The following is a 13,507-nucleotide window of genomic DNA, read 5'->3' as shown; positions in this document are numbered from 1 at the left end:
AGTTTTATCTTACCTTTAAGAGTTCCCCTAAATACCAGTAAATGTTTTTAGCTAAGAGTTTTCTCTTAAAACCTATTCACAAAGCTGCTGAGACAAACTTTTACTAAGGAGTAGAGAGAAGTCTCAGGCTATGAGAAAGGGAGACTGCAAACAGTGGTTAGCTGATAGACTCTGTCAGGGATTTATTCATAGAAATATTATAGAGAGTAATATTATGTTGCCATATTCAAATCAAGATTTGAAAATGCAGGCTAAGTGTCACTAATTAAACAAGCATATGTTTCAGCTAATTGTCAGCATAATTAGTGAATATGCATTAAGACTGCCTTTTAATTAACAGAGTAGAATAATCATGGCTGATAGTAAGACATACAAACGTTAAAAAAAAAAAAAACTGGATGCAATAAAAGCTGTTATTTCTTGACCATCTGGTTTATGAAATCAAAGATATAATCAAAGGAAAATAACCTCCAAAACCAAAGATGATACTTTTTTAAAAGCTCATTAACATCAAATGTTTCTTAAATGCTAACAATTCACTTGGACGATTCAAAAGCGATTTTCTCATTATTTAGATTTTTTTGCTCACTCAGATTCCAGATTTTCAAATAGTTGTATCTCAGCGAAATACTGTCGGATCCTAATAAAGCTTGTTTATTCAACTTTCCGATGATGTATAAATCTCAGTTTCGAAAAAAAATTACACTAGGTTTTCTGGTCCAGGGTCACATATTTGATTGAAGAGGAGAGACTAAGATATGATCTAAAGATGAGACGAGCTCAGCTGTCCTCTTAGACTGACCAAACATTACACGATTAGCTAGCACACATCAAAAACAGACAGTTGTGACACGTTCGCTATCACCAGGCACTTTCAAGAGCTTAAAGATGATTGCTTTTCATCAGCTTACCATGTCATCTCTTCTAACACTCATCTAACACCACAACATTCGGACAAGCAAACTCAAAACTCACACGCGTATGAGGGCCTAAAGTGGTCTGCTTTCGAAAATCTCCAATATAAGTGTTTTAATTCCTCATGACGTCTGGAATATTCAATATTGTGAAGTGACTGATCTGCACCGAGTGTCCGCAATTCGTGTGTTATCTGTTGGAATTTGACGACATAACTTGACAATATAAATTGCACTCCAAAACGGGTTTTGTAAAATAACGTGAATGTGATATGTCAGGGAACATCTAAATGGAAACAAATTTTCTATGATTTTCTAAGAGTAACAGAATATAGAGTATATTTTTCCTTATTAAAACACTAAGTTGTTAGATAGAGTATATGACTTCAAAGCTAATACTAGATATGGGCGAAAAGCAAAACCAGTATTTGTATAAAGAGCTCAGTTCAGTTTGAGTGTTTGTAACCTCACAGATGAACATCTTCTTGCACTCACATATCTAACAACATGCCATTTCGATGTGCTTACAATGTTTTATTGCTATCAAAGTGTTTATTCTTGTCAGTCCTGAACTACATGATCCATTGTCTAGTTGCGGCTGTCTTATGTATCAAGTATGGAGCACACACTCACACACCTTCTCAAAGGTTATGTTAAATAACCTATAACGGGATGTGGAACGCAATATGTCACTCCTCATAGCAAAAACTTGTCCGTGATCGCCCCAGCTTCAAACACACCTATTTTCTGCTTCCTGGAACCTAATATCAACTCATTCCCCTTCTAGCGCCTGCAAACTGGCTCATACAGCTTTAATAATGGAAATGAACTCACAAATTCAGTGGCTGTTATTATGAATGCATGCTAATTCTATGAATTTTAGATCATGTAATCCAACTCCAGAGAACATTTACATTAGTTTTTAGAGTTTAGCAATCATGAACACTAATGTATATATGTATAAATATATAGGCTGATGTCATTTAATTGTGGTTACAACTGTGTATAACATCAAAATGTCAAACTCATACATTAAAAAAAGCACCGACAGCAAATGAAACAAACATTGAAGAATTAAAATGGCGCCTGACCTCATATGAAAATGGATCACTGGATCATCTTGAAGTTCTCCTCTGTTTCCAGTAGATCATCATGGTTCAGTCATTTGTTGGGTTTTTTTCTCCTGTACACCATCATTTCTGCTTGAATCCTTTTTGCATCAAACTTCAGGAAAACAGGTTTTGGTGAATTCATAAGCAAACACGTCCTTTTCTCACGTGAAGTGCTCCCTGGATTTCATATTGCCATTGACTTTTAAATTTGAGAGTGGAAAAATATTGCTATAAAATACTGATAGCCACAAACCACACATACAGTATTAATTACAAAAGTGATTGAGACCCTAAAGACCAAACAATTATTTTACAAAAATATGTACATTTGTTTTAAGTAGCGTGTTTTAAAAGAAGAAACTTATTTTGGCTTTTCACTTGAATCACTGGGCAACACTGAACATGTATTCATAGCAGCAGTACTTAATATTTTACATAATAATAAAAAAAAAATGGCATAATTTTGTGTTTCTGAATAAGAAATTTTAAAAGTAAAGCTTAAACGCTGCTGATGCCCGGAAGATTAACAGATTAAAATAACTGCAACTTTCCAGGATTTCAACAGTGCGATGATCATTGGATCATCCAGAATTTGGGTGCATTAAATTCATGGATATGGATGTTTCTTGGAAGCATTTAATATCCCGTTTATGATGCTTCTTCCACACAGTGTTCTCCATCTCTTGCGTTTGAGGATTTCTTTAACACATGAAGTTCATCACATGGGCTGGAAAGGCCACCACTGTGCTCTTCTCTGAGAGATGCCTTACTCCTGGACAGTCTCCCTGAGATAGAAACAGTTTAAGCTGGAAACAAAGATGGGCAATCGAGTAGAGGTGGGCGAACTAGAGGTCAGTTTCTCTAGTGTCCAAGCAAAACGTATAAAGGGAGCGTTTAATATCCATCCTGCTGTTAGCTTTCATGTTAGTCTTCTCAACTGGAATGTTTGTTTCTTCATTATACTCTCTATCTTTTGAATTAGAGGTTGATGATTTCCTCAGTCCATGGAGATCGTCACATTGGTTTAAAGGCCCACCATTATTTGGCTCCTCTCTGAGAGACGCCTGGTCTTGGTCGGTTTCTCTGTGGTAGAAATAGTTGAAGTTAGACACAATGACCGGCACCGGTAACGCGATGGTCAGCACCCCTGCGATGGCACACAGCGAGCCCACGATCTTGCCCCCCACGGTCACCGGTCTCATGTCACCATATCCGACTGTGGTCATGGTCACCACAGCCCACCAGAAGGCGTCTGGGATGCTGGAGAAGTGAGACTCGGGTTCGTCTGCCTCGGCGAAGAAGACCGCACTGGAGAATAATATGACACCAATGAAAAGAAAGAAGATCAAGAGGCCCAGCTCTCGCATGCTGGCTTTTAAAGTCTGGCCCAAGATCTGAAGCCCCTTTGAGTGTCTAGAGAGCTTAAATATACGAAACACCCGAACCAAACGAATGACCCTCAGGATGGCCAGAGACATGGCCTGCTGGCCGTTATTGTGCTCCTGGCCCTGCTGCTCCGCCAGCTCTGTGACCAAGGTGATGAAGTAAGGCATGATAGACATAATGTCAATGATGTTCATGATGGTTTTGGAGAATTCAGACTTACTAGGACAGGCAAAGAAGCGCACGAAGAGCTCAAAGGTGAACCAAATCACACAGGTGGTTTCAATGATGAAGAACGGGTCGCTGAAGGTGAGCGACGGACGCTCTTGAGTCGCATTGACCGCGCGACTCGTCACCGGAAGCTCGCGCTCGTCGCGGAACTCGGGTAAAGTTTCCAGACAGAACGTTATGATGGAGATGGTGATGACGAGGACGGAGACGATAGCTATGCCTCGCGCAGGACTGGAGCTCTCCGGGTACTCAAAGATGAGCCACACCTGTTTCTGAAACTCGTTCTGTGGCAACGGCTTCTCTTCTTCTTTGATAAAGCCCTCATCCTCGCGGAAACGGTCCATCGCTTCTTCTCCCAGCTGATAAAAGCGGATCTCGTCGGCAAACACGTCGATGGACACGTTAACGGGTCGCCGGATTTTCCCGCCAGACTGATAGAAATAGAGAATTCCGTCAAAACTCGGTCTGTTGCGGTCAAAGAAATACTCGTTCCTGAGCGGGTCGAAATACTTGATTCTCTTGTCCGGGTCTCCCAGTAAAGTGTCGGGAAACTGGTTCAGAGTGCCCAGCTGCGTCTCGAACCTCAGGCCGGCGATATTGATAAGAACCCGTTCGTTGTTCTCATGGTCCATATCCATAATGTCCTCTTCAAACAAATGGGGACTGTAATAATCCACCGTGTTCTCAGTGCAGCCCATCATTGTGTTGTTCATGTCGTTCATTTTCCACGAGCTCTGCTGTGGACTTCTCGAGTAGAGTTCTTTGTTGTGGACCAAGCGTGGATGATCCAGGGAGTTTTGGTTTTGATATGGTTCTCCATCACTGCCTCCATCACCCCGCTTGTCAAAGCTCACCAAAGCTATCTCCATTTCCAAGCCATTTAAATATTCATTAAGAAAACGACCTGTCGAATACAAAACGAAAAGCCCCTTGTACATCCACTCTCGTTTTCTTTGCCGCTATATTCTTTTATTCTGCTGCGGATGAAGAAGTGCGCTATAACCAAACATCCTCCCATCACTCTGGTAAATACAAGCGTGCGCGCTGAGCGTTAAGTATCGGAGTGATTCCCAGGAGACTCGGTTCTGTTGAACAGATTCTTTTGAATGAACCGATTCGCAAAGCGTTGGTGTATCACTCGAGTGTAAAGACCTCTTTTGGTGGATGGAGTGGAAACCAAATCATATAGTGACTGTAAAACTAAATATATCTATAAAAAGAAGATGCGAATCCCCGCGTCACACAAATGAACTGAATCATTAAAGCGATCCATTTCGCTTAAATTAATTGTGTGTAGAGAGAAAGATCCTAATCCAACTTCGTTATGTAGCCTATTTATTTATTTATTTATTTATTTTTCACACACGCGCGTATTTGTAAAATTTTGTTCAAGAATTGAAATCACCATGTAAAAAAAAAAAACCCTATCACAACTGTTAATAAAAGGGTTACAAAAATAAAAACATGAATAAAAGATAAATAATCATTGTGTATGTTGTATGGATTATTTCATCATCAAGAACGCATCAAATACACATTTAACTTAATCAAATGCACACTTTTTATATACATTGTTCATCACTGATCATCAGCAAAGGGTTTTAATATAATCTCTTTGTTAAATTAGCACAGGCCTACATTCACACATGAGTTGACAACATTTCGCCTCGGTCTAAGTTGCATCACCGCAGTAAGTTCTTGTGTGTGTTTGAATAGGTTGTGTGTGATTTTCTAATGTTATTTTAGGAGACAGTAAACACATTCATCTAACTGAGCACGGATAAATTACAGGGATGATTTGTTCAGGTAGGCTACGTCAATTAAAAACTGATGTTCATTTTTCCTTTATTCTCACAGGATCTTACATCTCCATATGCTGAACAACCTGCCTATGTGGAAATAAAACACAAAGACCGCTGCTTAAATGATAAATGCTTAAAAAAAGGAATGAGCCATTTATGTCTAAGATGTAATGCAGGTAACAGGTGACAGAGAACTGATCCCGGTGATGTATTAACACTGAACAGGGTGGATGAAGACCTGCTGCTGCTTCTTTTATTGTGCTGCTTGATCTCCTACAGCTCCTGGCAATCGCTGCATTGGGTGATAAAATAGGACTCAGATGACCTCAATCTTTATTCACGTTCTAAGATAATCTCTGCAGCTATATAAAACAGTTTAAAAATAAACATGATGGGAGTGTGTAGTTCGTTCCTCCCATTACTTGTTAAAACAGACATGTAAGTGCTGTGACCCCTTATGTCTTCTGTTGCTTTAGTGTGCTTTAGGCATTTTGAATGAGCAGGAAATCAACAGAGGTTTAAAGAAGCTCTTTTTCTTGTTTCATCAGGAGCCGAGAGTGCAACAGACGCCGAGGGGCTGAAGTCCAAATGCATGACTTTTGTGAGGAACTCAAATCTGCACACATGACACAGCTCTTCTGGTTTTTGCATTAACTGTCATGAGAGTGCGCCCGGAGCAATAATGCCAGTCTTCGGTGAAACGCAAATGCAAAAAGATCCGAGCTCTGGACATGGATGGAGAGATGACTGCAGCTTGGATGATGGCTGCTTCCTATTTATGTATGTCTTATTTAAAAGCATTCAGTGCATTTGATGACAGTGATGGCTGTGTGTATGTTGATTTGCTCATCATCCAGCTCTTCTTGAGAGAATCTGCATGTTCTTGACTCATATAAAGGTTTTGTCCGCAGGCCTGTGCTAATGCAAAAGCACACAACAGCAGCTAATGTGGCAGCGTAATTGACCGCAGTACAATTTCATGCTCTAGATACAACATTTTCTTATCACGTGCATCTTATTCACCAACCCCAAACACCAACAACACTATTAAAATATTATTTTAAGTAATTTTACCCAAAATATTGAAAAAATGCTACAGTAAAAAGGCATGGATTGGTTAATAAGTTATCTTATAAGTGATATATATATATATATATATATATATATATATATATATATATATATATATATATATATATATATATAATGAAATAAATACTGTATGTAATTGTAAAAAGCATATTTTACTTGTATGTTTACACCTCTGACTAAAAAGATAATTTTAACCTTGAGAATTCAAGACAATATTTATTTATAATGCACAAAAAAACAACGAACAATGATCTGATACAATGCACAAAAAAACAACAATGACCAATGTGCTGTTCAAAAATAGTGCTGTACAAAAATAGAATTTGAAGAAAAACTGAAATACAAAAACAGAATTGTTTCTTCAAATTATATCTTTGTACAGCACTATTTTTGTACAGCACATTGGTCATTGTTGTTTTTTTGTGCATTGTATGAGATCATTGTTAGTTGAATCATTGTATTTCAATGATAAAACCAGTGGGCAAGGAATATGGAAGGCCAGAGAGTTAATATGTATTTAAAGCAGATTTAAAAACAGAAATAAGTCAAACAGAAAGTTTTAAGGTTTTTTTTTTTTTTTTTTTTTTTTTGTGAAACCCTCATTTCATTATATTTTTAGGTATTTTTTTAATGCTGAAGTGGAATCAGGCTTTCATAATTTATTACAATTTACAGTAAACATAACAAATCTTTAAAGAAAAAAAGAATTGCATCAAGCTGAATTTGTTGTTCCAGTTTACAACACTGCCAACACCAAGTGTGGGTTTTGTTTAACTCTTAAATTCAGTGTGTGTCACTTTTGATCTGTCAAAATATAGTGGTTAAATAATAATAAAAAAATATATATAAAAAATAAAACACAAAAGCAAACATATTAACATTATTATTAATTTAGACATGATATGCTTTATTGTTATTATTATATAATAAATTATTTGGCGTTTTTTACATAAAATGTAACATTTTCATATTGCATTTATTGTTAAACAGAGAGAGAGATAGAGAGAGAGTACATGCTGAGTAACAGTCTGTGTGTGTTCGTGTCTACTTTATAGCACAGCTACAAATGCCACGTTCGTAAAGTATGGCAGCGTCTTGGTGCTTACACAGACTTCTTGGGAGATTTTGTTGCGAGGACCGATGGAAATGGTAACCATAACAACAGGTAACCACTAACAACCAGCGTTCATCATGTTGAGCACCCTGGTGAGCAGTGGAAGAATTCAGCTGTTCAGATCAGCAGGAGATGGTGATATCCACAAGAGCTCAGCTCCATTCCTATCCATGAGACAAAACCAAACATGTCCTGGTTTGTTTGCCATTAGATTGTTGACTCTGATATGATCACTACATACATAGCACATCTCACCTGCCTGGTTATTATTTTATTTTTTGAAAGTGCAAATAGCCTGCCTTGTTAGCTGAAGCTATTTACACTAACTCCGCCCACCAACATGTGATTTGGCTAGTCAACACTACAAAAGACTTTGTAGACTTGGCACAGATGATAAAATGTGTGATGTGTTCTTTTTGACGTGATCGACCTGGGGTCCAATCTGCCTTTTGCCAAACTTTTTTCTCCCTTTTCAAATTTCAAATCACATCAGAAAAGCATTTATTTTCAATGAAAATGAAGAATATAATCAAAAAGTTGAAAATAAAGTATAGGGTAGGGTTAGGCTAGGTGTAGGGAGGGCTTTATTGTCCCAATAAGGTGCCATTCATTTAATAATTTGAATTAAAATGACCATTTATGCTCAATAAGTTAATATTGTATACTGTTTTACAATGTACTACAATACTAAGGTGCAGATAATTACCACAATTTGCAAGAAGTAGTACAATTTTAACATTTAAGCGTAAATGTAATCTAAATCTATTTGCACTTAGTGTAAAAGGCATCCATCGCTATTATGCTATTTTTATTATGCTAATATGCTATTTTCACTTTGATTAGTCCAAATAGCTGCTGCCAAAAAAAAATAAAAACTCCGGAAATGAGTTTCCTCATGGCATGAGTCCTTTAAAACGCTATGCTATTATCTGAAGCCCTTTCAGTGCACTTAGTCAAGACAGAAGTCGGAAAGAAAAAAAGCCTTGAAGTACCTGCAGGGAACAGAAGAGCGGACGACTAACACTGACCATCATGCACTCCGAGCAAACAGAGAGAGCCCGTGGCATCTGTGCACTGAGAGAGAGAGAGAGAGTTAGCCGGTGAGGGCTGCTATGAAGGTAAAGCATCCTGACAGCAGACATGATCTGAATATATCAACAAAACACAGCGTCTTTCTTAATACTCACAAACCACAGAAATGTTCAAAAATCATTTCTAATTATATAGCATCATCAAGTCAATTCACCTTTAATTGTATAGCGCTTTTAACAAAACAGATTGTGTCAAAGCAACTTTACAGCAATAATTAGGAAAACAGTGTGTCAATAATGCAAAACGACAATAGTAAACACTACATTTTTCAGTTAAAGGCAGTTCATCCCTGAATTCAGTGATTGAATCATCCAGCTCAGTTCAGTTCAAAATTTTCATTTGTTTCAAATTAATTTTTATTTTATAATAATTCTTATACAAACTCTGGAATAGACTTCCTGATAATGTTCGGGGTTCAGACACACTCTCTCTGTTTAAATCTAGATTAAAAACGCATCTCTTTCGCCAAGCATTCAAATAATGTATCTCTTAAATTGTGAGTGTAGTTGCATCTGATCAAATGCGCATTCTTATTCATAAGCTTGGGTTAAACTAATTAATTTTAATTAGTTGGAACATCTACAACAAATTAAGAGCAGCTACGCTAATTATGTCTCTATTTGTTTCTCTGTTTTTCCACAGGATAACTAGGATTTCCACAAGCTCCAGTCTGGATCCAGAACACCTGAGAAGAGATGATGCTGACCATCAGAGGACCTCAGATGATGCTAACCCTGAATCAACAAACAGAACTAACAAATATTGCTACAAGTGTGACTGCATCATATAATAATTGCTGATAGTAATGTTCATCGTCTGACTGACTACGTCTTGTATTAATTTTTCTAAAAAAATCCTGTCATATGCACACAAAGTGACACTTATAAGCTGTCACTAAATATTGTAGAAATGTAATTTTCTATAAAGTTGCTTTGTAATGATTTGTATTGTAAAAAGCGCTTTACAAATAAACTTGAATTGAATTTTTATATTTTGTAAATATGTGATGAATATTATTATTATTATTATTATTATTCATTGTTTATATACAAAGTATATTATTTATATAATAAGTTGATTTATTTATTTTATGTTGTCATTCTGATCTGTTCCGGTTTGATGCCGAGGGGCTTTATGGTATGTCTCATGTGAGCATTACATAAAGCATCAATAATAGGAGTTCTCTTTTGGAAAGTCAGTCGGCAGCTGGTGTCATCGCTGGGCATCCTGCCTGTCCCTGCCGCTCATGAAGGGGTTAAACCCTTCTGTGCATCACAGACGGTTGAGTCATCCCTTCATCATGTCAGGGGAAGGGAAATGTCTTTATCCTGCTCTAAACAAGACTAGAGTCTGTCTGCTGCACCTTTTATAGAAGGAAATAAAGTGGCACAGCCAATCTTTTATCCAAATTCTCCACCTCAAAAAAAAAAAAAAAAAAAACTATTTTGGTGATGAACTAATGACTTTGAAATACAGATATTTCCAATGCAGATTTTCATACATTTTATTCCAAGTGTGGACAAAGACCTAAAATAACCAGAATTTAATTTTATTTTGGTGTGAAAAAATAAATACATGTTGCAGTTCTGAAGTGAAAAATGTCACACCACTTAAATAATAGAGTTTGTTATTATACTGTTAAATAAAAATGCATTATGTTCAGCAATAAATAATAAATTAAGCTTTGATTATTTGTGGTGCATTTAATGTTATTTGTGTTCAAATATAATATTACAATTGTAATATATATATATATATATATATATATATATATATATATATATATATATATATATATATATATATATAAAATAAAATAAGTAGTATTTTTTATAAACATTATACAGTATTTCCAAGTAAAAATAAATAATGACAACATGCAGAACATACAGGGATTGAAAAAAGTGATGTGTGATATTATTATTAGTGTTATTATTCAGTCTTGCATACATTAGCAGTTAAAGGTGTTTCATAAATGGAGAAAGTTACTATATTTGGTGAAAAAATATTTGTCTTTAGAATTCCTTGTCTTATTATGAATGATTCACCAATGCTAGTTATAGAGAATTTTTTTTTTTTTTCATAATCTTTTCCAACACGTACACTTTCGGTTGTACAGGCTATTTGATCAAATGAACCATTCAGTCAATTCCAGATAAATAGAACATTCCACTGTTCCTGTTTCCCTCAGAAACAAGACACATTACAGAAGTAAAGTGGGTGTGCGAACACCATCTAACGTTAACTTTAAAGACTACGTTGCCCAAGTGAAGAGAAGAAATGCAGAAAAAGAGGGGACAAAAGAGAAAGAGAGGGGGAGGGTTGTGTCAAGGGATTTTAATTGACAGCTTTACAAATCCCCTAGATAGACAGCTTTCCCCTCAGATTAGGAATTAAGAGGAGCGACAGGAGGAAATCATAGCCAGAGCATTCCTGCACACTGATGTCCTTTCCCGCCTTTCTCTTCCTGAACATGTGAAGTGTGTGTTTTCTGCAGATAACACTGTCTGATCATTGCTTTGCAATCTACGGGGATTTGCAGAGATGTCCTCATTGCACATGCAGCCAACTAAATGATGAGCAAATACTGTGTCATGCTGGATGGATTCTGACCTGAAGATTGACCGATATTTCAAGTGACCTCACTGAAAACGATCAAAACCTTCTTAAAACAAAAACAGCAGAACCACATGCAATATTAAGCTTTATTTTCAGAGAACCTATCTGGAACTAGGCATAGATCTAATGTATTCACTCAAATTAAACAGCAAATCTTGGTTTAATGATGTTTCGATTTAGATTTTTCATCATCACTGAAAAATCGAATGCTTTTTTGCAATTGCAGAAACTCTTCATATGACTTTTACTATGTGTGTCGCAGTTAATATATTGTACCATTTGTGTATGATGATAAATATGGGCTGTGGTTGGTGACAGATGTCAGTCCCCTCTGAGACTGACGTAAAAGCTGATGCGAGAGCCCTAAAGTCGTCCCACAGAGAGTCCAGGACAGAACTCAAGAGGATGCCCTGCTCTAAGGACTCTCTTAAGTTTACAGAGACTGAGAATGAGACAGCACAATGTCCCAGAACAAACAATTCCAATAAGCACCAATATTAAGAGAGAACAGACACCTAAATTAAGGAATTTCTGGGATTTCAGATGCAAAGACCATTTCATATAAAAAATATAGCAGTAGGTTTTATGCTAGCATCAGTTTAACATCATTTAAATGTTGGTAACAGTTCACATGTGCAGCGTGGGAGAGGCATGAAACATCTAGCCCATCTTCTGACGCTCCATTTGGCCATGCTTGTGTTCCATATCCAGAAATGACACTCCGGAGCGCTGTAAACAAACAGATGGAAAGACAAAGTTCACATTACATGCTGTATTTGTCATTCATTCTGGTGATGATGTAGTGCAGTGTTGTTGTGGAGTGGATTAAAGGTTCTCAGTCGCCAAGTTAGTGTTAAAAATACATTATTCATGTCATAGAAGAAAAATTGTAAAATGAACTACATCATTTTGTAGCTTAACTTCATCTTTCTTTGAGAAAAAAAAAAGAAACTGTGTCATTCAGAAGTAGCTGTGTAATGCTGTAATGAATTAACAACTCTTAAAAAAATGAATTAACCTTTTTTCATAGTCACACTTACAGGGCTGTATGAGCAATCCATGAAAATGTCTTTGAGATGAATGGGATTGTAACTGTGAACAGTATGAATCAAACACATTCACAACAGGACTAGAAAATACACACATAATGAGCGACACCTACTGACCAGTAGAGGGAATATCTACTCGGTAACTGAGGGTCACTTAAATGTACTTGAAACACTGTAAGCCTAATTGTCTCTACCTGAATAATTAAGTGATCTTAACTAAACATTATTTAAGAATGTGCATTTTGGGCCCATAAATCAAAACCTACATTTATTTATTTTCCTACAAAATATGTATTGTAAACTTTGTCTTTGCTGTGTTGTGTTGTGCTGTGAATTCAAAATGGAATTTATTAAATCAGCTTTGCAAGCAGTTCTGCCTGGCAACATGAGAACTAATGTACTGGTTGGTCGATAATTACGTCCAATATAATAATTACGTCTTCACATATTTTGTCCAAAAAAAAAAAAAAAAGAGAAAAGAAAGATAGAAAAAAGATCAAAGGTCAAATCACTTGCAGCAACAGAACAATTAAAAAGATCTTTCAGCATCTTCACTTATTACTAACCAGTTTGTTTTCTTGTTGAGAATTACAGAGGTTAAGATGTTAATGTTTTAATGAAAGTAGTCAAGTGTGATGTCACCGTGATAGATCAGTGTTTGCTTTAGTTTGGCCCTTGACTCTTGATTTCTTAAGCATTCACCTTTCTCTGACTGCTAAAACTTTGTGTTTCTAAAGCACATTCTTTTAAAGCAACAAACACAAGAATATTGCTGATGATGTAGAAGCCTGATTCGAATGTCATTAAAAGATTAAGCTACGTTAGCTGATCATTTGACATTGATTAATTGATGTGCGTGTATATCTGAATGATCCTGTCAAAAATGTTTTGCATAAATGCATTACTAGCTAAAGATCATAAATATCTGAATGAGACTGAGAATTAGAATGTTTAATGTTTTGTTAGAATTTCAAGTGTTTCTGATGATGCATGTTACAGACATAACTGTTTAGTAATTATATATATATATATTTTTTTTTTTCTGTTAAAGTGTTTAATGAAGATTTCCATACAAGTTTTTTTGCACTTTATTTGAATT

At 36.2% G+C, this 13,507-nt stretch overlaps 1 protein-coding gene across 1 annotated transcript in view; it reads right to left on the bottom strand.

Annotated features, from left to right (window-relative positions):
* The window catches only part of LOC113057159 (potassium voltage-gated channel subfamily A member 1), a 30,525-nt gene extending 25,841 nt beyond the window's left edge, over nucleotides 1–4,684 (bottom strand). The window contains exon 1 of the mRNA XM_026224293.1: nucleotides 2,006–4,684. Coding sequence (XP_026080078.1) covers nucleotides 2,872–4,578 — 1,707 coding nt within the window. The 5' untranslated portion in view covers nucleotides 4,579–4,684 and the 3' untranslated portion in view covers nucleotides 2,006–2,871. The remainder of the gene's footprint in view (nucleotides 1–2,005) is intronic.
* Nucleotides 4,685–13,507: the final 8,823 nt, after the last annotated feature.

The sequence above is a fragment of the Carassius auratus genome, chromosome 4, assembly GCF_003368295.1.
Source record: "Carassius auratus strain Wakin chromosome 4, ASM336829v1, whole genome shotgun sequence".
Classification (NCBI taxonomy): Eukaryota; Metazoa; Chordata; class Actinopteri; order Cypriniformes; family Cyprinidae; genus Carassius; species Carassius auratus.
This window is presented reverse-complemented; position numbering and strand designations above follow the sequence as displayed.